This window comes from Rhodotorula paludigena (genome assembly GCF_050403205.1).
Source record: "Rhodotorula paludigena JCM10292 DNA, Rt_paludigena_JCM10292v1_ctg30, whole genome shotgun sequence".
NCBI classification, from domain to species: Eukaryota; Fungi; Basidiomycota; class Microbotryomycetes; order Sporidiobolales; family Sporidiobolaceae; genus Rhodotorula; species Rhodotorula paludigena.
This window is the reverse complement of record NW_027481428.1, coordinates 36,990-58,636: the sequence shown is the minus strand read 5'-3', so window position 1 is coordinate 58,636 and position 21,647 is coordinate 36,990. Positions and strand designations below refer to the sequence as shown.

The 21,647-nt window shown below is 65.7% G+C and overlaps 9 protein-coding genes across 9 annotated transcripts; 3 read left to right on the top strand and 6 right to left on the bottom strand.

Annotated features, from left to right (window-relative positions):
• Positions 1–111: 111 nt before the first annotated feature.
• Positions 112–4,647, top strand: JCM10292_005920 (uncharacterized protein; the record flags this gene model as incomplete). The annotated part of the gene is made up of 5 exons (XM_076649968.1): positions 112–405; positions 463–516; positions 573–3,120; positions 3,230–3,809; positions 4,002–4,647. The coding sequence occupies 5 exons, from the start codon at positions 112–114 to the stop codon at positions 4,645–4,647; spliced, it is 4,122 nt and encodes a 1,373-aa protein (XP_076504432.1).
• A 135-nt stretch (positions 4,648–4,782) lies between these two features.
• On the bottom strand, positions 4,783–5,796 carry JCM10292_005919 (uncharacterized protein; the record flags this gene model as incomplete). Its single annotated transcript, XM_076649967.1, has 1 exon — positions 4,783–5,796. One exon carries the CDS (start codon positions 5,794–5,796, stop codon positions 4,783–4,785), a length of 1,014 nt encoding a protein of 337 aa, XP_076504431.1.
• A 290-nt stretch (positions 5,797–6,086) lies between these two features.
• Positions 6,087–8,484, bottom strand: JCM10292_005918 (beta-catenin-like protein 1; the record flags this gene model as incomplete). Its single annotated transcript, XM_076649966.1, has 8 exons — positions 6,087–6,278; positions 6,337–6,678; positions 6,752–7,075; positions 7,140–7,399; positions 7,455–7,825; positions 7,880–8,062; positions 8,124–8,395; positions 8,461–8,484. The coding sequence occupies 8 exons, from the start codon at positions 8,482–8,484 to the stop codon at positions 6,087–6,089; spliced, it is 1,968 nt and encodes a 655-aa protein (XP_076504430.1).
• A 757-nt stretch (positions 8,485–9,241) lies between these two features.
• JCM10292_005917 (uncharacterized protein) lies at positions 9,242–10,351 on the bottom strand (the record flags this gene model as incomplete). Its single annotated transcript, XM_076649965.1, has 5 exons — positions 9,242–9,360; positions 9,457–9,639; positions 9,695–9,841; positions 9,911–9,973; positions 10,045–10,351. 5 exons carry the CDS (start codon positions 10,349–10,351, stop codon positions 9,242–9,244), a joined length of 819 nt encoding a protein of 272 aa, XP_076504429.1.
• A 637-nt stretch (positions 10,352–10,988) lies between these two features.
• On the bottom strand, positions 10,989–11,634 carry JCM10292_005916 (uncharacterized protein; the record flags this gene model as incomplete). The annotated part of the gene is made up of 4 exons (XM_076649964.1): positions 10,989–11,152; positions 11,227–11,272; positions 11,341–11,456; positions 11,565–11,634. The coding sequence occupies 4 exons, from the start codon at positions 11,632–11,634 to the stop codon at positions 10,989–10,991; spliced, it is 396 nt and encodes a 131-aa protein (XP_076504428.1).
• Positions 11,635–12,446: 812 nt separating this feature from the next.
• JCM10292_005915 (uncharacterized protein) lies at positions 12,447–14,200 on the bottom strand (the record flags this gene model as incomplete). The annotated part of the gene is made up of 3 exons (XM_076649963.1): positions 12,447–13,360; positions 13,419–13,674; positions 13,742–14,200. The coding sequence occupies 3 exons, from the start codon at positions 14,198–14,200 to the stop codon at positions 12,447–12,449; spliced, it is 1,629 nt and encodes a 542-aa protein (XP_076504427.1).
• Positions 14,201–14,547: 347 nt separating this feature from the next.
• PPH3 (phosphoprotein phosphatase PP4 catalytic subunit PPH3) lies at positions 14,548–16,126 on the bottom strand (the record flags this gene model as incomplete). Its single annotated transcript, XM_076649962.1, has 9 exons — positions 14,548–14,601; positions 14,688–14,766; positions 14,859–15,048; positions 15,143–15,218; positions 15,330–15,616; positions 15,695–15,785; positions 15,851–15,950; positions 16,022–16,045; positions 16,107–16,126. The coding sequence occupies 9 exons, from the start codon at positions 16,124–16,126 to the stop codon at positions 14,548–14,550; spliced, it is 921 nt and encodes a 306-aa protein (XP_076504426.1).
• Positions 16,127–16,217: 91 nt separating this feature from the next.
• MRPL23 (mitochondrial 54S ribosomal protein uL13m MRPL23) lies at positions 16,218–17,085 on the top strand (the record flags this gene model as incomplete). The annotated part of the gene is made up of 4 exons (XM_076649961.1): positions 16,218–16,253; positions 16,409–16,532; positions 16,594–16,748; positions 16,876–17,085. The coding sequence occupies 4 exons, from the start codon at positions 16,218–16,220 to the stop codon at positions 17,083–17,085; spliced, it is 525 nt and encodes a 174-aa protein (XP_076504425.1).
• A 372-nt stretch (positions 17,086–17,457) lies between these two features.
• On the top strand, positions 17,458–21,434 carry JCM10292_005912 (uncharacterized protein; the record flags this gene model as incomplete). Its single annotated transcript, XM_076649960.1, has 4 exons — positions 17,458–17,841; positions 17,931–18,947; positions 19,005–19,796; positions 19,854–21,434. 4 exons carry the CDS (start codon positions 17,458–17,460, stop codon positions 21,432–21,434), a joined length of 3,774 nt encoding a protein of 1,257 aa, XP_076504424.1.
• Between the last annotated feature and the right edge of the window lie 213 nt (positions 21,435–21,647).

Below are 21,647 nucleotides of genomic sequence, written 5' to 3'. Positions count from 1 at the left end.
CGCCAAAGTCGAAGTGGCCCAGCTATCCACAGGGCACCGCGAAGCTGCACGAGCAACCAGTGCGTACCCGCTCTCCCAACTTCGCTGCTCGATCCGCGTATTGACCCTGTTATGCTCCAACACAGCACGGCCGACCCGATGGCGCCAACCCATCTGCACGTCAAGTTCGGCGCAGGCCGTCCACCACCAATCGCTGCCGGCCTGCCCTTCGCGCACGACGTCGATCCAGCACGCGACCAGTTGCCTGACACGCTCAAGACGGACGTCCAGCGCGAGGGCGTCCTGCGTTACTTGCGCCAGAACTTCCCCGAGGGGTCGTACGTCTTCGATGTCGTGCATGAGCGCGAATCGGACGGCATGTACGCGCTCGTGACGAAGAACTGGGCGCGGAGTGTGGGCGACTCGGTACGAACGCACCGTTTCCCTGCGATTGTCATCGATTTAAGTATTCTTTGCGTGCAGAAACTACACCTCTCACTTTACGTCTATCAGGAAGACTCGCACGTTGCAACCTGGGTGCGCAGTCAGCACTTGTCCCGCTCCGACATAGCTGACCGTCTCACCCTACGTAGCACGCCTACACCGACCGCTCCATCTCCTACTCCCGCGAGGGCGACGAGAACGACCCGCCTCCCGAAGGCGATGACCCGTACAGCACGCCCGAGGCGCTTGCGACGGCCGGGCAGGTCACGTCTCCTGCTCCTCCGCCCGAAAGCGACGACCGACCTCGCTTCGACCGGCCGGCAGCGGCACCTGACTCGGACGAGGAGGGTGTCGAGCCTCCTTTCGAGACGAGCGAGATCTCCAAGCCCGCTGCGCCGTCGCGCTCCAAGCGGGCGAAGAAGGCGGCGAGCGAGGATGAGGCCAAGCCGTCTGCCGCGACAGCCTCGCGCAGCTCACGCAGCTCGCGTTTGACTCGCCGTGCCGTACCGTCCGATGACGAACACAGCACCGCCGGAGGCGACCAAGTCGATCTGTTGAAACCGGCCTACCCGATCGTCAAGTCGAAGCCTATCGGACGCTCGTCCACCCGGGCGAGTGCACCTAGCCCTTCGCCGTCGCCGTCTCCACCGCCGATGAAGCGCTCGTCGCGCTCGGCACGCAGGGCGCGCTCGCCCTCTCCCGAGTCGCCTTCACCACCGCCGACGAAGCTCGAGCGGCAGGATCGCTCCCCTTCACCTGCTGAGCCTCCTTCGCGCTCGTCTCGCCGAGCGAAGCCGGTCCACGAGGAAGAGCCGCGGGAACGCGGTCGCGTACGAGCTTCCGTCAAGGAGGCGCGGAATGCTTCCCACTCGCCGACGCCGGAGAAGCGGACTTCGTCGCGAGCGCGTAGGGCATCGCGAGCGCGCTCGCCCGTCACATCAGTCGATGAGGCAGAGCGAGCCGACTCGCCGCCTCGCCACCATCACCGGGCTCGGGACGTTGTCAGAGACGAGGCAAAGCATGTCAAGCAGGGTGTGCAGGACTTCGAGCGACGACACCGCTCTCCGTCGCGCTCTCCATCTCCGCCGTCACGACCCTCGCCGTCCCGCTCGCTCTCGCCTCCACCTCAGCAGAGGCTGCGATCATCGAGGTCGAGCCGCTCGCTTCGACAGGATCACGACACCAAGGTATCTCGCTCTGCGCGCGGACGGTCTCCGTTGCGCTCGCCGTCCCCTGCGCGCGACGCTCGTCGTTCCCGCTCATCGCCACCGCGCAGCAAGATCACCGCAGTGCCACCGAGCACGAGCGAGCGACGCGGCCGCTCGACCATGCGCTCTTCTCGGCCCGAAGCCGAAGCAGCAGCTCACGAAGAGGACTACGCGCCACAATGGCGCTCTGTCAGTCGCAACTCTCACCGCGACGCCAACAGCTCGGACGAATCGATCGATCCTCGCGACTCGACCGTCGTGCGCGGCGACCGGCGGAACAAGGACCTCGACATCCCGGCAGGTGGCGAAACCACGCTCCTCGACGCCAAGAGGCGGTCCGACTCAAATAGCCGCTCGAGCCGGCGCTCGCATCGCAGCGAGCCGCGCGAGGTGGGATTTGATCCCGATAAAGTGCAGCAGCCGCCGACTGCGCCCCCGCCCAAGCCGACCGCCAAGGATGTCATCGGCGGTCTCTTCAAGAGCGTCCACGGTTTCATCGCCGCAAGGACCGCAGCTATGAGCGGTCAAGACGATGCTCAGCCTGCAGAGGACGACGACGACGTCGCTCGTGCAGCGCGCAAAGCCGAGCGCGCAAAGCGGCGCGAGAAGCGCGCTGCTCGTCGCGCCGCGCGAGACGAAGCCGAGCGACAAGCGGCGCAGACTGCCGCCGAGGAAGAGGAAGAGGAAGAGCGTCGGCGCGAGAAGGAGGAGCGCAAGCGCAAGAAGCGCGCGGAGGAGGACAAGGCAAGGCGCGCTGCCGAAGAGGCGGAGCGCCAGGCTCGCGAGGAGAAGACTCGACGCGCGGCGCCGCCAGCTGAGGCACAGCAGCACGCAGATGCTGCGATGCGCTCGTCTGGGCGTCGTGCAATTTCGCCGACATCTTCTGCTTCCGGCGGTGACTGCAAGGCTCGTCCGCCGCCTCGTCGCGACGAGCCCGACCCGCAGCAAGTTCGTTCGTCGCGCCATCGGCATCACGGCTCCTCGAACGTCGGGTCGCCGTCAGAATTCTCGGAAAGGGACTCTTCCGCTGCAGCGCCGCCTCCGCCTCGTCGCCGGGCCATGTCGGTTTCCAGTCCCGCCACCTCTGCCACGCATGGCTCGAGGCTTGCGATGGACGACTCAACGAGCCGGGAGCCTCATGCCCATCCCTCCGAACAGCGTGGCCGACGCCGTCGCGCAACTTCGGACAGCGAGGAGGAGCAGGAGCGCGCAATGCAGGAACGGCAGCGACGGCAGTCTTCCTCGCGCCGGCCATCTGGGGTTGAGACGGACCTCGAAGGCCGACGTGGATCTCGACGGCAGAAGCCGCTCGACGAGGACTCGGTACGCTCATCTCGCCCACCAACTCTCAGAGCACCTGTCGCAGCGAGCGATTCGGAGGACCAGCCTGCCGCCGCGCCGCCGCGAAGGCGACCGATCACGCCTGCCAGTAGCGACACCGACGCTTCCGACGCACAGGGTCGCCCCTCGTCAAGGGGCAGCGTTCGTAGTGAGTCGGAAGGCGACCTACCGGTGCACCGCTTGGCGAAACTGAATGCAGCCTGTGCGTCGCTCTGCGAATTCTCCGGTCTCAACGGTGCTGACCATTCTACGATCAGACAACTCCACGACCATCTCGCCAACCGAAATCCGCCAGGCGCGCGACGAACAGTTCCGGCGAGGTTTCAGTTCCGTGCCCGCCAGTCCTGCCGTTGCAGCGCCTCCTTCATTCCCATCGCTCGCGAAAGAGCGTCACGGGCTGGGCAAAGTCGTGCACAAAGCCGTCGACGAGATCGAGCACGTTCTGCACGAGGTCGAAGGCGAGGTCAAGCATGTCGTTCACGAGGTCGAGGATCGCCTGCACCATCGACACGGTGGCCCTCCTCGCGACGCACTGTCGCAGGCCTCGTGCCCTGCCACCGGCACTCGTCCTGCCCCGAATCAGCAGCTCTACGGCGCCGAGGGTCATCGTGTGGCCGTTCCGCCGATACCTTCACCCGTCTCGCCCGGCCTTCCTTACGGCAGCATCGGTTTGCACAGCTCGCCACTACGCCCTCAGCCTATCAAGCCCGCTGGTTATCCGCAGCAGCAGGTCTCGCTGCCTCCCCGCGCTCCGCCACCGCCCTCGAGCGCCGGCTATTCGAGCGACGAGGGCGATTTTGCGCACCGATCCAAGCCCGACAAGCGCGACAGGCAGGCGTACGTTGGCAGCGTAAACCGCTCGGCGCCGCCTCCTGTGTCATCTCAACACCGTACACGCCAATCCAACGGTTCTCGCGGCTTCCCTTCCCGTTCCTCCGGGGCAAGCGGCAGACACGAGCGCTCGCCGTCTCCTCCCCCCGCGCGTGCAGCGCCTCCGAACACCACGATTCGTCGCAACGAGTCGTTCAGTCGCACCCGTCCGCCCGAGTCGGACTACTCAATTTCGGACCTATCGCCCTCTGCAACCGAGGACGACCGCACCGATTCGGAAGCCGCCTTCCGCGTCGACCACCATAGCTCGTCCAGTTTTGCGCCTGCTCCGTCGTCTACTGCGGCTGGACGCTACCCGTACGCGAGTGAGGCGGCCTTCGCGCCTTCGCCCTCGTCCGCTTCGTCGTCCCGCCGCCCGCTCGCGATCGACTTCTCCGAGCCCGAGCACTCGAGCGACGACGATCGACGCAGCGCGGCCTTCCGCGTCCCGACACGGCAGGTCGTCAGCAGAGCAGGCTACGCTTCAGGCCGCACAATGGTTTCCAAGCCAGGCGGCGCCAGCCGGACGATGGTCAGCAGCAGCACCTCGGCAGGGCGCGGTCTGCCTGGCTCGCGCGGCTCGCCACAGTTCGTCGACCGGCAGGGTCCCTCAGGCTTCAGCGGGTTCGACGAGCGCGGAGGCGGGAGGCGCAGGGCCTTGGAGCACGAGGTCGGCGGCAGCGGCGGCGGCGGCCATGAGCCGAATGCGCGCGAGCTCGGCAGGACGACTGGCTCGAGCGCTCAGAGGTACGGAAAGTACAATGCGCCTGTGGGAAGGCGGATGGCGCGCCAACTCGGAATGTAGATCTTCCCTGCTCGTCAGACTCTTACGTATAACGCTGTAACTGAACAATGGACTGCTCAACCGGGTGAAGAGAGAAGAAAACCGATTGCAAGAAAGATAGACAACAACGATAAGACAGCCCAGAGAGAAACCTTCTTAGTACATCGCCAGGCCTCGCCCAGTCGCCTGGCCCCGTGGCGAGCGCACCTTGCTCCACTCGTCTTCGACATCGCTAAGCTTAGCCCACCCATCCTCGTCCTCGCTCAGCGTGCTGCTTGCGCCCGCGCTGCGAACCGATGAAGTCGACGACAAGGTCGGGCTCTGCAAGATCCAGCCGCCGATCGACTCGTTCGCAAGCGAGGAGGAGGCCACGGAGGGGATCACGTCCCGCGACTCGTTTTGCGGTGGAGACGGCGACGAGTCGGGCGACGATGAGGCGAAGAGAGTTGAGCTGGAAGCTGTCGCGTCGGAGAATGGGTCCTGCGCGTCGACCTGCACTCCGGTCGGCTCCAGACTATTCGTCTTGCTCGAAGCGGAGACGGGTCCCGGGCTGGACGGCGCCGGAATGAGCGGCTCGGTCCCTGCAGTCGACGGGCTCGATTCGGTCGACGAGCCAGCCGAGCGCGTTTGCTCTCCCACCTTGGGCGTCTCGTCTCCATCGACAATCGAAAATGTCTTGCGCGTCGGCGAGAGTCTCGCCAATGGAACGTCGTCGTCGCTTGCATCGCCGCCGAGCTCGAAGTCGGACGGGACGACGGAGCTCGACTCGCCGAGGACGTGGTGCGACTCCTGGGAGACTGGATAAAGCTGGTAGCGGTCCTGCTCGACGAAGGCATTAGCTTGCTGTGCAGGACGCGTGCGCAAGAGAGGGAGCGAGGAGCGCACCCGCTCGTCGTCGCCGTCGAAGCGGGCAGTCTGGTCCATGATGTGCCGCCGCGCCCTCCTCTTCCTGACGGCGTAGCTGAAGCCGCCTTCGTGCACTTGGGCGCTCGAGGAGCTAGCCTGGGCCGCCACAGGAGCGACGGGAATGAGCTCGCGCCTTCTCCTCCGGTTCGTCCGCTCTCGATCGAGGTCGTCGAGGACGGCGGGCACGACCTCGAGCAGGATGACGGCGACTGCTGCGGCAGCGACGATACCCAGTCCGACGGGCACGGCGTAGATCCAGGGCATCTTCTGCGAGTAGTAGCGAAGAAGCGAGGCGAAGTCGGCAGACGAGGCGGTGCGGGGAGGTGGGGGAAGCTGCGCAAACGGCGTACGAGAGCGAGAGGAGCAGCGTCGCAAGCTGCACTGTGTGCGTCTGCCCTGAATCAACCGCGAGACAGGTGCAAGAGCCGCTTGGAGGAAGTCGGCGAACAGCAACGGCGAGAACTTCATCGCCTCGTCGCCCCTCGGCTCCAACTGGCTCGCTTCCCCCTCGACGCAAAGCCATTCTTGCGCACAGAATGCTGCGTTGCACGCATCTACGCCACGCTGTCGAGGTACTGCCCGAGCTGCTCGAGGATCGCCCGCCGCTCCTCACCCTCGGTCGGCGGCGCGTCCTCCGGCAGGTCCTCGTCGACACCGATGTTGGCGCGGTACTCGTCGAGCACGGCGACGACGTCGCGCAGAGATTTTCCTCGGCGCGAGAGGAGCATCTTCATATGGTCGCGGGCCTGCGAGCAAACGCGAGTCAGCAAGCGGACGAGCAGGTTGGAGGCGGAGAAGGCGCACCCCATCGTCCTCCATGCACACCCAAGCAGCGACATAGTCTGCGAGCTGGAGCGCAAACAACCCGTTCGCGAGCTTTTCGAGGTACAGCTCGTCCTCGTCCATCTCTTGCGCGAGGGCAGGGTCGACGCCCTTGGCGATCCGGCTCTCGAGCTCCTCTCGGATCTCGCACAGCCGGTCGACCTTTTCGTAGTCGCCTTCGACAAACTTGGCGAGAAGGCGCGTGCGCAAGGGCGTGTCGGACGGAAGCGAGGTGAAGAGGGAGGAAAGGATCGAGAGAAGGTGTTCCGTGTCTTCGTGGGTGAGGGCTGTCGCGGCCTTCTTTTTCTTCTTGTCGCCTTCGCCCTGTAGATCACGAAGGTACGCTCATTAATCGCCGTTCCGTGACAAGATCAGGTGAGCCCATAAAAGCACGCACCCGCCCCATGAAGACGCTAAAGAGGGTCTTCAGCCCGAGCGCCTCGACAAAGCGCTCGCACAGCTGAGCACCCTCCCGTCCTTGAAGCGCATGATCGAGCGCCTTGATCGCGCGTGAACGCGACAAGTTCTTGGCCTTGAGCATCAGCACGAGCAGCTCGATGCCCTCCGAGTCGAGGAAGGCGGCCTTGACCGGGTGAACGATCGGCGCGTCGGGGGCTGTGGGTGCGGGCGACGGCGAGGACAGCGCCGAGCAGAGAGCGTCGAAGACGTTCTCCATGTATTCGGTCTCGTCGCCGCTTACGGGGTCACGCTTGCGGTAGACCTGCATGGTGCAGTCCGCGGGTCAGCATGCGCAGCGCGCTCGAAGTCATCGTGGCTGCACGTACCGACAGGACCTTGAGAAGCTGGTCCATCCAGCCGTCCTTGCCGACGCGGTAACTCGCCTCGTTGACCCCATCGACAACCTCGGGCGGCAAGCTGAGCACGAGCGCGAGCATCTCGGCGGCGTAGAAGCGATTTTGCTCGTACTCCACGGGCTTCTTGTCCTCGGCGAGGCGGTCGACGAGGAATTGCAGGAACGAGTTCTTCGAAGAGAGGAAGGGTGCGGCGAGTTGAGGCGTGAGAGAAACGAGGTTCTCGATGAGTCCTGCACAGGACGTCAGTGCAAGCCATTCATCGGTCCTGAGAGGTCAGAGACGCACCGAGAGTGTGGAAGACGCCGTTTCGCTCGCCCTCGTCCTCCTCGTTCAGCCGAGTAAGCTGCGCCACCACCAGGTCCGTCACACCTGCCTCGACAAGGCCATCCAGCAGCGCCTTCATCGCCGCGCGCTTCTTCTCCGCCGCGTCTTCGTCGCCGTCCTCGTCCTCGTCCTCGAGGTCTTCCGGGTCGAGCCATTCCTCCAGCACCTCGACCACAGCGATCGGCACGTCGAGGTTCTCGTGCGAAAGGAGGTCGGCGAGCGTGTTTGGCGTCGAGTTCTCGAGAAGGAGCGGGTACGTCATGGCTGCTGCAGTCGAGAGGAGGAAGAGGCCGCGGATCGCTTCCAGGAGGTCGAACTCCGAGTCGACGAACCTGCACAATCCTTCGGTGAGTTCGGTACTTCCACGCACAGGCGAGATCACGCACTTCTCCGGGTCAGTCGGGAACCGCGTGCGCAAGTCGCGGTTCTTATTGACGGCCTTTTCGAGCGCGAGGAGCTGCTTGCGTACGCTCTGAGGCGTCAAGTCCTCGCCGGGGAGCTGCTGCTCGCCGTCGTCGCGGTCCATGATGTTCAGCACCTGCTTCTGCACGCTGCTCAGCCCTCCGCCGCTGCGAAAGAACCGCAGCAGGTCAGCCTCGCAGCGTGAGGGGGAGATGCGGAAGCACGCACAAGAACCGCCCGTCCTCGTCCTCCTCGGCAAAGTAGTCGGCGTCCTGCCCCGGCGCGAACTCTCCTCGTGCTCCTGCGGCACCGTCATCCTCGTCGTCCGAGCCGTCCTGAATCGAGACAGCGCGGCCTTTGCCCTTCGCGGCAGCTCCCGCCGACGGTGCGTCCGCTCCATTAGGCGCGTCGAGGCGTGCGGACTTGTACGACTCAGGGTCGAGTGTCGGCGCTTCGAGCTTGCGCTTCTGGCCTGCGCCGGCCTTGGGCAAAGGAGGGCGCTGTGGTGGGGGTTGTGAGCGTGGTCAGCGGGGCTCAGTGGGAGGTCAGGGCAGCTCGCACGGACCTTGAAGATGTCGTCAAAGTCCATCACGATCCCGTTACGAGCTCGGCAGCGAAAGTAGCGGGTCGACGGAGCGAGAGGAGCAGTCCCGAAGGTTGACCTCGACCACAGCGGACCGTTTCGACTGTTCGGGCAAAGCCTTGAGCAGGTGTAAGCTGCACTGCTGCAGTACGCTGTGTCAGTGCGCTTTCGGCTCTCCGCATGACGACCGCTCTTCTCCTCGTCCTCATCGCTCAACCCGCTTGTTCACGCCTCGTCTTCGCTCCGACGCGGTCGAACACGAACACCTGAAGCGTACACGTGCTCTGCTGAGCTCTCCTGCTACCTCTGCTCGGTTTTCTGCTTCCCAGTGCGCTGCACGGCTCAGCCCCCTCGACCACTCGGCTGGCTTCGCCTCTCTGCCTCACCGCCACTCGAGCAGTTCGTGCCGTTCGCTCGCTAGGCGCACTGAAAATCAGGTCACCGTGCTCCGAAGCGTGAGCGCGAGGATGAGGCAGCCGTTGCAGGCGGGTTCACCCTCGCGACGGCGGACTACTCAGCTACAAGGGGCAGACGGAAGCACGGACGGGTTAGCTCGGTGGATCCGGCCCAGCGACGAGCGACACAGAGGGGCACGGCATAACGGATGGGTCACAGAATGGAAGACGGCGAGGCGAAGGGGGAGAGGAGACAAGAGGCGAGCGAGACCGGAGCGAGGACGCGGAGAGGCTGCGCCACCAGGACTTGTACGCATCGATCAGCCTCGCGATGGTCCGCAGAGTGCACGAGATGGGCGCACCATCCTCTAGGCCCTGTGTTCGCCGCCACCGCCGCCAGACTTGGGGTGCCAGTTCCAGTGCGAGGGAACCTTCCACGAGCCGGGCCAGCGGCCGAACCAGTAGTGGCACCACTCGCGCGGCGGGACTGCGGGTCGCGACGAAGGCGAGTCAGTCTCGTCTCGAGCGTGGTTCGGGACGAGCGGAAATGAGCGAGAGCGAGGAGCTCTCGCGAGAGACGCACCCCACCACGTGATGCGGATCCAGATGCGGATGAAGACGTCGCTCGGCCGCCAGCCACCCTTCGGCATCCACCCGCGGACAGGCGCCCAGCCGTACGAGCGCCCGAAGTAGGCCCAGCCGGCAGGCGCCCACGAAGGAGGACCGTGACCGTAAGAGTCGAAGGACCAGCCATCGTTGCCTGAGCCTGCGAGCGTGCGATCTCACGGTCAGGCTCAGGTTGCGTGAAAGCGAGCGAGAACGAGGCGCGCCGTTGGGCTGCCAGTCGTGCGGGCAGCGTCCAGGCTTGATGTTGCCGAGCCACCTGCCGCCCTTGCGCCCATGCCCGTCCACGTTGATGTCGATGTCAATGTCGATGTCGACGCGAACCCTGCGGCAGATGCCGCGACCTGCAGTGAGGCGCGAAGGAGGTCAGTCGGGCTGCAGTTAGGAAGGTCGCGCGAGCGAAGGAAACGCACGGTCGCGACGGTAGCCACGCCAGCACCCGCCGTGGCCCTTGTTCGGGTAGCAGCGGCCGCGGTCTACAGCGCTCGAAGCATCGTTAGCTCCGGGGCGAGACGGACGGAAGGAGAGGGGAGCGAAGGGTACGCACAGCGGTGGTAGCGGCGCGGGCAGCCGTCGCGCGTGTCGTCGCCGAAGCGGTCGATCCCGATGTCGATCTCGATGTCGATGTCGACGTCCTTGTGACGGTCCTTGCCGCCGCGGTGCTTGCCCTTGCGGGGGTGGTCGCCGTGTCCGCCGCGCTCCTCGAGGTCGGCGAAGGGTTCGGGCGAGCGCTTGTCGAGCTCGGCGGTGCGGCCAGAGTCGAGCGCGATACCAGGGTCGGGAGAGGCGAGAGCGAGCGAGAGGGAGCCAGCGCCGAGAAGGGCGCAGGCCGAGACGAGACTCGAGAGGAGCATGCCGAGCGAGACTGGGAGGGAGCGTGCGTGCAAGCGAGCGGAAGTGAGTCTCGAGTCTTTGTGGCGCTTGCGACTGCGAGAGAGGGAGAGGGCCGAGTCGAGGCGGAGAAGGGTCGACGAAGGAGAAGGAGGGAGAGAGAGGGTGGGCGGCCGTTGCGCGCGGGTCGTTCGTCCCGCTTGCCCGCAAGCTCAGGGCCGCGTGTCCGCCAAGAGCCGTAGACCCGCGAGTTCGGGGAGGCGAGAGCGTTGGGACGAAAGCGAGAGAGGGTCGAGCGCCAACGGCTCGCTAGGTGGCACAGAGCGACGGGGCGTCCTGCGGACAGCAGCAGCACTGATACAAGCTCTTTACAGCAGAACGCTTGCCTGCGACGAGCGAGGAGCCCCCCAGCAGCGCGCAGCACGAGAAGAGCGAGTTGAGAAGGCCGTTGGCGATGGAGCACAGAATCAGGAAGCTATAGCGAGCAGAAGGCGGGCCAAAGCGATGCAAGTGTCTACGACGACGACGAGAAGACTTCTGTGAGAACGAAGACGCGGGAAAGACGAACAAGAGACCGAGGGGAGGAGGATGGTTCGAGACGCCGCGGGAGGAAACGGCACCTCGACACTCCGCAGAGACGGAGCAAACAGGCGTATGCACCTAGTAGTTCTTGCCGAGGTTCGAGTTGCCGAACGACTCGCCCTCGGAGAGCTTCTTGAGCGTGCCGTCGTCGGCGTCGATCCCGTTGCTCGCAATGTTGGTCGACTTCATCGCGCGGCCGATGCCGCCGTCGACGATCGATGCGGCATTCGAGTCGCCGAAGGCTGCACGTGGCGCCGGGGATGGACGTCAGTGACGAGCGGAGCGGATCAATGTGTGTGACAATCCCGAGACGCACTCTTCTCCTTGTGCTGCGAGTACTTGAAATCCTTGTAGCAGTACGACTGTGTCGAGAAAGATCGCGTCAGACTCGCGCGCATGACTATCTCGCCTGTGTGCTAGTGGATCGCACCTTGTAGTAGTACTCCTCGCCAGTCTCGTCCTTCTTGTACCCGTCCGTAAGGTAGACGCTGCGCGCGAACTCGTCCTTGACGAGCGTCTCGCGCTGGTAGTTGAGCTGGCTGACCTCTGCATGAGGGTGCACGCGTAGTCAGCTGAGACTCCCCTGGATTCACATCGACCTGTTCCTGCTCATCGCGTGCAGGCCGACGTGTCATGCAGTCGGGGCGGACTCACCCTCGGCCTTGTAGAGCTCGACGAGGCAGATCTCCTTCTGCGTGATCTCTGAAAGGGACGGCGTCGACATGGGAGCAGTGCACGGAAAGGAAGGATCGAGGTGCGTCGTCAGTAGGCGAGGCGGACGAGTGCGAGGCGGACGATTGCGAGGCGGAGCGGCGTCAGTGCGTGTCTCTGTCAATAAGGTGGCAGTAGGATGCCGCACGTTCGGTCTCGGCAGTCTGGTCGATGCGAGACGACCCGACGACGTCTCCTCCAAGGCCTGGTAAGTCGAGCGTCGCGGTCAATCATGTCGGAGCAAGAAGCGGAGAGTTCGCGTTGCGGGTCAGGCCGATTGTGAGAGAAAGGGATACCAAAGACGAGGAGCAAGAGCCGCAAGGGTCAGCCGTCTGCGCTCGAAAGGGCGTCGGAGTGGGTCTTTACGCACCTGCCGCCGTGACGAGCACGCCGAGGGCGCAGAGCAGACCGAAGAAGGCGGAGGGGAGCATCGAGTCGGGCGAGGAGAAGAAGAGGCGGGAGGAAGGACGCGAAGCACGGGAGCTGCGCTGCAGGGCAACGAGAGTGAGTAGACTCGCCCCGAACAGCGCTACAACGTACGCACCTTTTCGTCGAGTGTGCTGAGGCAAGAGTGCGAAAGAGGGAAGAGAGCGAGGTGGAAGCGCGGCTCGCAGCGTCGAAGGCTGCGCGCCGAGGAGGGACATCGCTCGAGGTGGGACGGCGTCCCTAGCTCGTCGACAGCAGCAGGAGCACCCAGCTCGAGCTCAGAGATGGCAGCAACAACGTATGTGGTGATTGACAGCCTAAGGTGCGACAATAGCAGACGGCGAAAGGCGAACGAAGTGACGAGGGAGGAAGTGTTACACGGACCGAAACCAGCACGGCTCACATCTCGGCCCACCCGGACGACTCGTCTCCACCGGCGACGAGCCCGAGCAGGAACACGACGATATTGGCGCCGACGCCCATGCTGAACCCGCGGTAGAGCTGCCTGAGCCCGCCGCTCGCGCCCAACCCCGCCGTCGCCAAGTCCTCCTTGTCGTCGTCCGGGCCACCCGGCGGCGCGAACGGCGTCCCCGGCGTCGTGGGGGCAGCCGAGCTCCGTCGCCGCAAGCCGCGGCGCGACCGCCGCGGGATCTTGCCCGTCTCCTCGGTCAGGATGCGGTACACGGCCTCGACGATGCCAGCGTACGGCGCCGGGCGCGTCTCGACGCAGGTGCGCCACGCACGCCCGACGCCGCCTGCGCGCCCGGCGCGGACAAAGGCGGCGCGCGACTGGATCTGGAGGCGCTTGCGCACCGTCTCGATCGGGATGGTGAGGAGTAGGCCGGCGGTGCCGAGGACGAGTTCGGCGAGACCAAAGATGATGGGCGAGGCAGAGGGCTCGATGCGCAGGTAGCGCGAGATGATGAGCGGGGTGGAGAGGTGGAGGAGCGGGCGGACGACGCCCTCGAGGAGCGCGGGGAAGAACAGGTTCGGGTGGAAGTAGGTCGTCCACAGCCCGCCTTCCTCCTCGAGGATTGTCCGCAGCGCATGCAGGGGACCCTTGTACTTGCGGTGCTGCGGCTGCGCGGACTGGACGATGAGGCGTGTCCTGACAAGGTCGAGCGGCGAGAGAGCGAGCGTCGCGAGGGTGTGCGAGACGGTCGTAAAGAGGAGGAGCGGGCCCGGCTTGGGTGAGTAGATGAGCGGAAGAGCGGAGAAGGAAGAGTTGGGCATGAGAGTGAGGGTAAGAGCCGAGAGGAAGAAGGGTTGGATCGTCGTGGTGAGCGAGTCGAGGATGCACGTCGTGAGTTGGCCTGCGCGCGTCCGTCCGTCAGTTCTCCGCACCTGCTACGACACAAGAAGTCGACGCACCCTTCCAGAGACTGGCCCATCCCTCGCCCTTCCACCGCCCGACCGCCTTGATCATGTCCCACACGCCGCCCTGCACGACGATGGGCATGACCCACTCCGGCTTGGTCCCGAGCGCCTCATCCTCGACTCCCGTGCGCTGCAGGTATCCGGACGGCGAGACCGGTCGTGGCGGGAGCTGCGTCGGCGGCTTGAAGGCGGGAGGAGCCGCCTCGCGCAAGTCCTCGAAGTACGCCTCTGCTTCGCCCTCGTCCTCGATCTGCGGCGGGCAAGTCAGCGTCGTGACAGATACAGTGCAGGGTAAGAGCAAGGGAAGCAGCACGCACCTCGACCGACTCCTCGTCGACCTCTCCCGCGAGGTCGGGGTGCCCCAAGAACGGCTCGACGCCCTCCTTCGGGACCCACTGCACCTGCGCGAGCGTCTTGCCCACCTCGAACGGCTGCACCATCGCGACGCCCGTGAAGCTCAGCAGCGAGCTCGTGACAAACGCGCGCAGCATGCCGCCCGCCTGCGTCGCGAGTGTCGCCCCCGCGCCCGCGCCTGCGCCGCCGAGCGGGTCGAGGTCGACCGTCGCCGACTCGTAGCGGTTGACCGAGGGCGGGATGCGCAGGCTCGGCGGGATCGACGTCGTCGCGGCCGAGGCGGACGACGACGACGACGCGGTGGGGGAGGCGCCGAGGCCGGCGGGGCCGCCGGGAGGCGCGGCGGTCCAGTCGTCGAGCGAGGGAGAGACCGAGTACGGCCGCAAGGGGTGCGCGCGCGGCGCTGCAGGCTGCGAGTCCATCGCGGCGCAGTTGGGACGAGCAAGAGAGACGAGCGCGCTATCCTCGGACTCGGCGACTGCACCTGTTGCGGCGCGTGGAAGACGCTGTCATACTCTCTGCAGTGCGTGGGTCGAGCCAGCCAAACGAGCGAGGTCTTCCGAGGCCTCCCTGGCGGACGCTCTCATCACTCAGCGGAACTCGCCGAGGCTGCCAGCAGATGAGATCAGGGTATCGGCAGTACAACGGGGCACACTGCTTGCTATGAGAGCATACAACACGCAGAGTCGAACAGCTGGAGTGGGCGAGGTGGCGCGAGGCCGGGAAGGAGAAGGATGTACAGGGAGGCCGGGGCGACTGGAGGCGGCCATCACAGGAAGTACTGCAGTGAGGTGCTCTTGGCGGGGATCCCTCGTGCGTCTTGCTGTTGGCGGGTGAACAACGTCCACCAGAGCAATGCGTCAGCGGAATCCTCGCGACTCTGGCTCGAACACGATCAAACCGGCGCACCTGAGTTGCGGCGTCAAAGGTCTGGTAGTTTGAATTGAGGTTCTCGTCGAGCTCGAGGATGGACGCGACATTACCGCACCTGTCACCGCCAAGCACGCGTGAGTCAGTCGGCAAACGCCATCGGAGCATGAGTGCCGTCTGCAGGGCAAGCCGAAAGCGGCGGAAACGCACCGGTAGCAGTAATTGGGTGCGCTCCACACGGTGACGATCTTTTCGTCAAACATGAGCTTGTGCCCCTCCATGACGAGCTGGTGCGCGCGCGCAATCAGGTCGAGGTTGTTGGCGTGCACGAACTGCTTGACCACGTCGGCGCCAAAGAGGTAGCCTGCACCGCGCGGTGAGAGACCCCAGCCCTCGATGTCTGTGCGCATGAGACGAACCATCAGCAGCTGAATGCCGGAGCCGAAAATCGCAGACGGCGACGAGCCACAAGGTAAGGCTGTGCCGCAGCTCACCGTCTGGATCGGACCACAGCAGGTCGCACATGGCGCCATCGTGCGGGACCTCTTGTTTTCGGTCAATCAACCGGATCTGCGCGAAGACGCGAAGTCGCGTCAGCGGAGGTTCGGGAGAGCGGCTATGTGGCCTGCGCCTCGAAGAAACATGCCGACATCGTGACTCTCCACTGCACTGCAGACGCACCTGATCCAGACTGTTGACATTCGGGCTCAGTCCACCGTGGACGCAGAAGACGCGTCCGTCAACGACGGCTCCGAGGCTCATGTAGTCGAAGACCTCGCAGCAGTAGCGCCACACGCTCGCGCTCCCGTACTTCTTCATGCACTCGTCGTAGAAGCCGTACACCTGCGTGATCTGGCGCGACTCGTGGTTGCCCCGGATGAGCGTCATGCGGTCCGGGTACCGCACCTTGAGCGCGAGGAGAAGGAGGAACGTCTCGACCGAGTAGAAGCCACGGTCGACGTAATCGCCTGTGCGATCGGAAATCGCTTCAGCCTCGAGCTACCAGCTTCTCTGCGTCTGCTGGGCGGGAGCGAATGCAGACACACCGAGGAACAGATAGTTGGTGTCGGGGCATTGCCCGCCCACGCGAAAGAGCTCGAGGAGGTCCCAGAACTGGCCATGGATGTCGCCGCAGATCTACTTGTGTGCCAGTGAGCGTCAGCAGCTGGCCCCGGCTCGAGGACAAGGACGAGAGAACGCGCCGTGACGGGCGAGTCGATCCACTGGATGTTTGCCTCCTCGACGAGGATTTCGCGGGCCTTAAGGCAGAGCTCCTTGACCTGCTGTTCGGAGATGGGCTGGCTGTCGTTGTGCAAGTGCAGGTCGTGTGAGCGGGGCGTCTTCGAGGGAGACGAGGCGAGGAGGGGACGCACCAGTTCTTGAGCTGCTCGATCTGCCTGCGGGTGGTCCGGTCCCGGTCAGTGCAAGCTCGGTGCGCTCGTCGCTGTGCGTACGGACCGGTCGAGGCTCGAGGCCATGGCGGGTGCGCGGAGAGTCGCAGCGAGAGCCGCGAACCGGCCAACGCTCTCGCCGTCGCCGCACCGCTCGCACCCGCCAGAGACCGCGAGGATGCCGCGCCTGACTCCCACTTCGAGCGTAGGAAACGTACGGCCCTTGCTCCCGCCCCCGCTCGCCCCTTCGTCGCCTCCCGCCAACTTCTCCTCGACTTCATCAGTCCGGCCCGCTGCAACCTCCTACACCGCTGGACAGACCTGGGCCTCTCGTGCATCGTGCTGATCAGCGTCGAAAACGCCCCACAGACCGCTCTCGCGTACGCCCGCGCATGGCGAGGAGTCGATGCAGAGGGCCAGGTGCTCGGGCGACTCGCAACCCGGATAGCCATCGTCCTCATGGGCAAGCACAAGCCCATCTACGATCAAGCTAGTGCGTCTCGCTTCCCAGCTGTCCCTCCACATCCGCCGAGCTGATCTCGGGCCGGGAACAGACGACTGCGGCGACTATGTCGTCGTCAAGAACGCGGCAAAGGTCGCCGTGACGGGCCGCAAGGCCGACCAGAAGATCTACCGCCACCACACCCAGTTCCCCGGCGGGTTGAAGGAGATCCCGTTCAAGGTCATGCTCGAGCGGAATCCCGAAGAGGTGCGCTCCGGCTCTCACACTCTCTCTCGCTCTGCTATGCGTCGCTTGCCTGGCGAGCATGTGCGCTGGCAGTAGACGAAGTTGTACACGCCGTATCACCCTGCTGACCTGCTCTGGCGCACCGCAGATCATCCGACGAGCCGTGTCGGGCATGCTTCCCAAGAACCGCCTGCGAGACAAGCGCCTCGAGCGCCTCCTCATTTTCCCGACCGCCGAGCACCCGTACGAGGCCAACCTCCTGCGCGACCACGTCGAAGAGTTTGGCAAGACGTTCAACAAGGCGCGCAAGCTGGAGCAGCAGGCCGAGCACGTCAAGGATGCCGTTGCGGAGCAGTAGACTGCGGGAGTGACGACGACCCGCATGTACATTACGCATCTTTCCTCGCACTGTTCTGAGAACGCCGAATGCCGGGGAGAGGTGTCGACGCTCGGTCATGTTCTGCGCGGAAGCATCGTCAAATCCTGTCCGCGTTTCACTCGATGTCGCATGCTTTTGGGCGGCACACGCGAGCAGCGTAGAGAAGACAGGGCGGAACACGCAGAGGGGCATCTGACGCGCCTCTGCTTGGAATTTGCACGCCCGCGGGCCCACGAGGATGCCAACGACGGGTCGCGGCGCGTGCGGGTCGTCTTGACCAAACTCTTTGCTCGCTCCTCCCTTGACTGCTGCAGAGCTCTGTAAAGCAGCGCGGACTGCTGCACTCGCGAGATGGCGCCCGCACCGGGCGTGCACGCGTCTCCCGCCTTCTCGTCGTCGCCGCCGTCGTCGTCTCCTCCCGCTTCGCCGACTCCGCATGCTTCCGCTCCCTCCGTCGCAGTCTCGCCGACGCAGGACTATGCGACTCTCGTGCGCTCGATCCAGCGCCGCTCGCACGACCGCCTCGCCGCCGTCTCGCCCTCGGCCTCGCCGTCCCGTGCCGGCCCCTCGCCCTCGTCGCTCGAGGCGGATCTCCGATTGGCGGCAGAGATCGGCCAGACGCTCCTGCAGGAGAAGACGGCGCTGCAGCAGAGACTCGAGGCGAGCGACAGGGCGAATCAGAAGCTGCTCGACCGCCTGAGCGCGTCTGTCAAGGAAGGGGTGCAGCTGCAACGGGTGCGTCTGGCGCAGAATGGCGGTTCAGCTCCGTCCTTACCCTTTCACAGAGTGAGCGAGGCTGATATCACTGACTTACTGTGACGCAGCGCCTCGAGGAGGCCGTCGGCAACCTCGAGCAAGCCGACTCTTCGAATCGCGCGCTCCTCGTCTCGCTCGAAGAGGACCGCAAGACCATCTCGCGCCTCTCGTCCGACTCGGGCAAGCTCGCCATCGCCACTGTGCAGCTCAAGGAGCTCCAGCGCGTGCACGACGACACGCTGCAGGAGCTCGCGAGCGAGCGCCGCCGCGCCGACGGCGCCGAGCGCCAGGCGCGCAAGCTCGTCGAGCGCTCGCGCGACCTCGAGGAGCGCCTCGGCAAGGCGACGCACGATCTCGAGGAGATCCGCCAGGACAAGGTCCTGCGCGCGCGGCGCAGCCTCGACGCGCTCGCCAAGGCGCGCGCAGGCCGGCCCGACGCCATGTCTCCAGCGGGCCCCGACGCGGACGAGGCGCGCGAGAATGCAGAGGCCAAGGAGCTGCTCAAGGTCGTCGAGACGCTCGTGTCGGAGAACCAGCTCCTTCGCAGCGAGAGCATGGAGCTCCAGGGCCTGCTTGAGGCGTCGCGCGAGCGTGAGGAGCTGCATGGCACGGCTGTCGCGCACGAGACGCTTCCCGAAGAGGATGAGTACGAGGACGATTCCGAGCTCGCGAACGCGGACGTGCCGCGTCGAAGGGAGTCTGCAGCGTCGACCTTCTCGAACCAGGTCGCGACGTCCGACTCGGTCGTCTCGCCGTCTGCCTCGCAACCTCTCTCCGACTTTGACCTCGGCAAGCTCCCGCTCTCGCCCGACTTGACCGCCGATACGTCCGTCCACCCCTCGTGGCACCCCTCCGCCTCGACGCGCAGCGCGAGCGCAGGCGGCGCCGACCTCTCGCGCACGTTCAGCCAAAGCTCGTACGGCAGCGAGGATCCCTACGGCCCGACGCGCAAGGTGGGGATCCTGAAGCGTCCGCCGCCCGTTTCGCATTCGAGTACGGGCGCGATTGGAGGGAGGGGCCCGCTTGCTACGAGGGGCCACAGCCGCCGGGCGATGAGCATGGATGTCACAGTTCAGCTGCAGTCGGTGCGTCCATTCTTGAGCCTATGTCGAGCAACGAGTATTTAGTTTCCGCCCATTCAGGCTGGCAAGCCAGGCAGCGCGCCCAACTCGCCCCGGCTCGACTACTTCCCGCATCGCCCAGCTTCGATCTTTAGCAACGCCAGCGAGGACCAGGACTCCGCGTCTGTCTCTTCGCGTCCGCGGCGTCACCACCGTCCGCTCTCTCTCTCTCTCGGCCCGTCCGTCTTCCCGCAAGTCCCGGAGGACGAGAGCCGGCCCGTCTCGCCTTTCACGCGGCAGCCGCCACCCTCTTCGACGCATCGCCGGCGCTCGTCGCAAGGCGGCATCCTCGCGCACTCGGTCTCGGGCGGGTCGAGCGCGTTCGGACTCGCCTCGCCCATGCAGGATGTCCCGTCAGCAGGACCTTCGCGCGCCCGCCGCTCCCGCTCGTCCGACCGCGCGATACCTACGACGACGGACGCAAGCACGCAGACCACGCCTCCCGCGACGCCCCGCCCGCCCCCAGTCGTGCGCGAGCCGGCAGACCCAGCAGAGTTCGGCACGCCGCGGTCGCACTCTGCGCGCAGTGGGACCGGCGGGTCGCCCGCCAGCTTTGCAATCAGCAGCGTCGCTTCGCCGCATGCTGATTCGGAGACGTCTTCGTCGCACGAGCAGCAGCAGCAGCTGGGCGTGTCGGCGGCGGCGAGGCAGCTTGAGCAGCGCACGGCGGCGCTCGGGCAGCTGATTGAGCATGTTGCGAGGCTGCTCGTGAGGGTACAGGCGGCGGACGTTGCGAGCCAGGAGAAGCGGCTGCGGAAACAGAATTTGCCTGGGGATGTGAGGCATACGGCGCAAGCCAACCTGCGAGATCTCGTGCGTGCCCCCTCTTCGACCGGTTCCCGCTTACCTTCTGACGTGCGTGCCCTACAGGTCTCGGACATCGAGCTCGTGCGCGACCGTTTCCGTCGTGTCGTCGAGCTCGAGCGGTCCGCACAGGCACGGGCTCCGTCGCCCAGCACAACAGGCGACTCGTCGCTCGTGACACGGCGAGACTTTGTCTCGCTCGTCAAGCTCTTGCGCGACCTCCTGTTCGAGGCGTCTCGCCTGCGCATGCTCGTCAACCGCGTGCAGCTCGACCCCTCGCTCGCGCACTCGCTGAAGGACCTCGACGTGCCCAGTCCGTTCGACGCCGCCGAGGCGAAGAGCGCCTCCGGAACATCTGGCGGGCTCCTCGCACCCTTATCGAGGCTCTTTGGCGCCGTGGCAGGAGACGATCCCGTCCTGTCGCACCGCGCGAGTTCGGCGCAGCTCCGGCCACCGCCGGGCAAGCGCGGCGGGTCGAGCACTGTCAGTACCGCGACCGTCAATGTCGAATTTGGCAGCGGGCAAGTGCGCCAGGCGGAGCTGCCGTCGAGCGAGCAAGCGTCGCCGCGCAACACGGCAGCTGCTGCTCCGGCCGCCGCTCGTCCTCGCCCCTCGCAGGTTAAGCGCGACTTGTCGTCCATCTTTGCGGGCGCCACGACATCGCGCTCGGGCATCGCGCTCGGTGCTGCTGCGCCAGAGCATTCGGCAGCACCGGCCGGCCGCCTTGCCGCTGCCGTCTCCTACATTCCCTTCGGCCGTCTTCTTGCCTCGTCTTACCGCCCGCCCATGTCTTCTACCACCAACGCCGTGCTTGACTCGCTGCCTCACGCTCCTCCAGCCTCGCGGACCACCGCAGACGGACCATCGGCCGAAGAGCCTACGCTCCTAGAACGGCAGCTACGCCCGCGCGGCCTGTCTGATTCGTCCATCCGCTCGACCTTCCTCGCGCACGACGGCACGATCCGGCCCAATCCGCATCACCGCGTCGTCACGAGCGCCGGCCTCGCGCTCTCCGCCGAACCCGTGCGCGTACCCGTGGTCGTTGCGCCCGCCTCGACGGGCGGCGACAGCTCCGCACTGTCGCTCTCGGTCGCCGCTTCACCCGTCGGGACGCCGAGCGCGACAAACGCGATGGAGGCTCTGCGGCAGCAGCTCGAAGAGGACGGCGCGCTGCCCTCGTCTACGTCGCTCACCTCGGACCCGTCCTCGTCTCTCTCGCGCTCCGTCTCGCGCCGCCCCTCTGCCGCACAGCTGCGCGCCAAAGCCTCCTCCTCGCGACTGCGCGACTCGCTCTCCCCGCCCCCGCCCGTCCCGCCCGTCCCGATCCTCTCGGCCGCGCAGGCGCAAGAAGGCCTCCTCTCGACCTCGAGCGCGACGAGCGAGTCAAGCCTCTCGCTCTCGGTCGGCGCGGCGCCTTCCTCCGCCGCCGCCGCGACAGCGGCTGCGATGCCCATTCGCATCGCGCCGCCTTCGCCTAGATCGACGAGCAAGGGCGAGGGCGCGCCGACTGTGGCGGGCACGGCGCCAGCCCCGGGCGCCGCGGGCTTGCTCGGCAAGGTCGCAAGTACAGCGTTTGGGTCCCTCGCTGCTCAGGCGACGGGCGTCGGGGCAGAGAGCTGGAGGGAGCGCAGTCGGTTGGGCTTGTAAGTTAGTTCGGGTTGGGAGGTTGTCGCCGGATCGTCTCGTCTCGGGTGTTGTGGTCCTCTCTTCCTGTCATCACTTTGCCCTTCTCCCTCGCACGCCCTTCCCTGTAGACCATGTTTGCTTCGCCGTGCCCGTATGACCCTTCTCGACCGTGATACCTCGTGTCGCTCGCCATACCCGCCTTTCGCTCAACGTGTAGATCTCTCATGAACGATG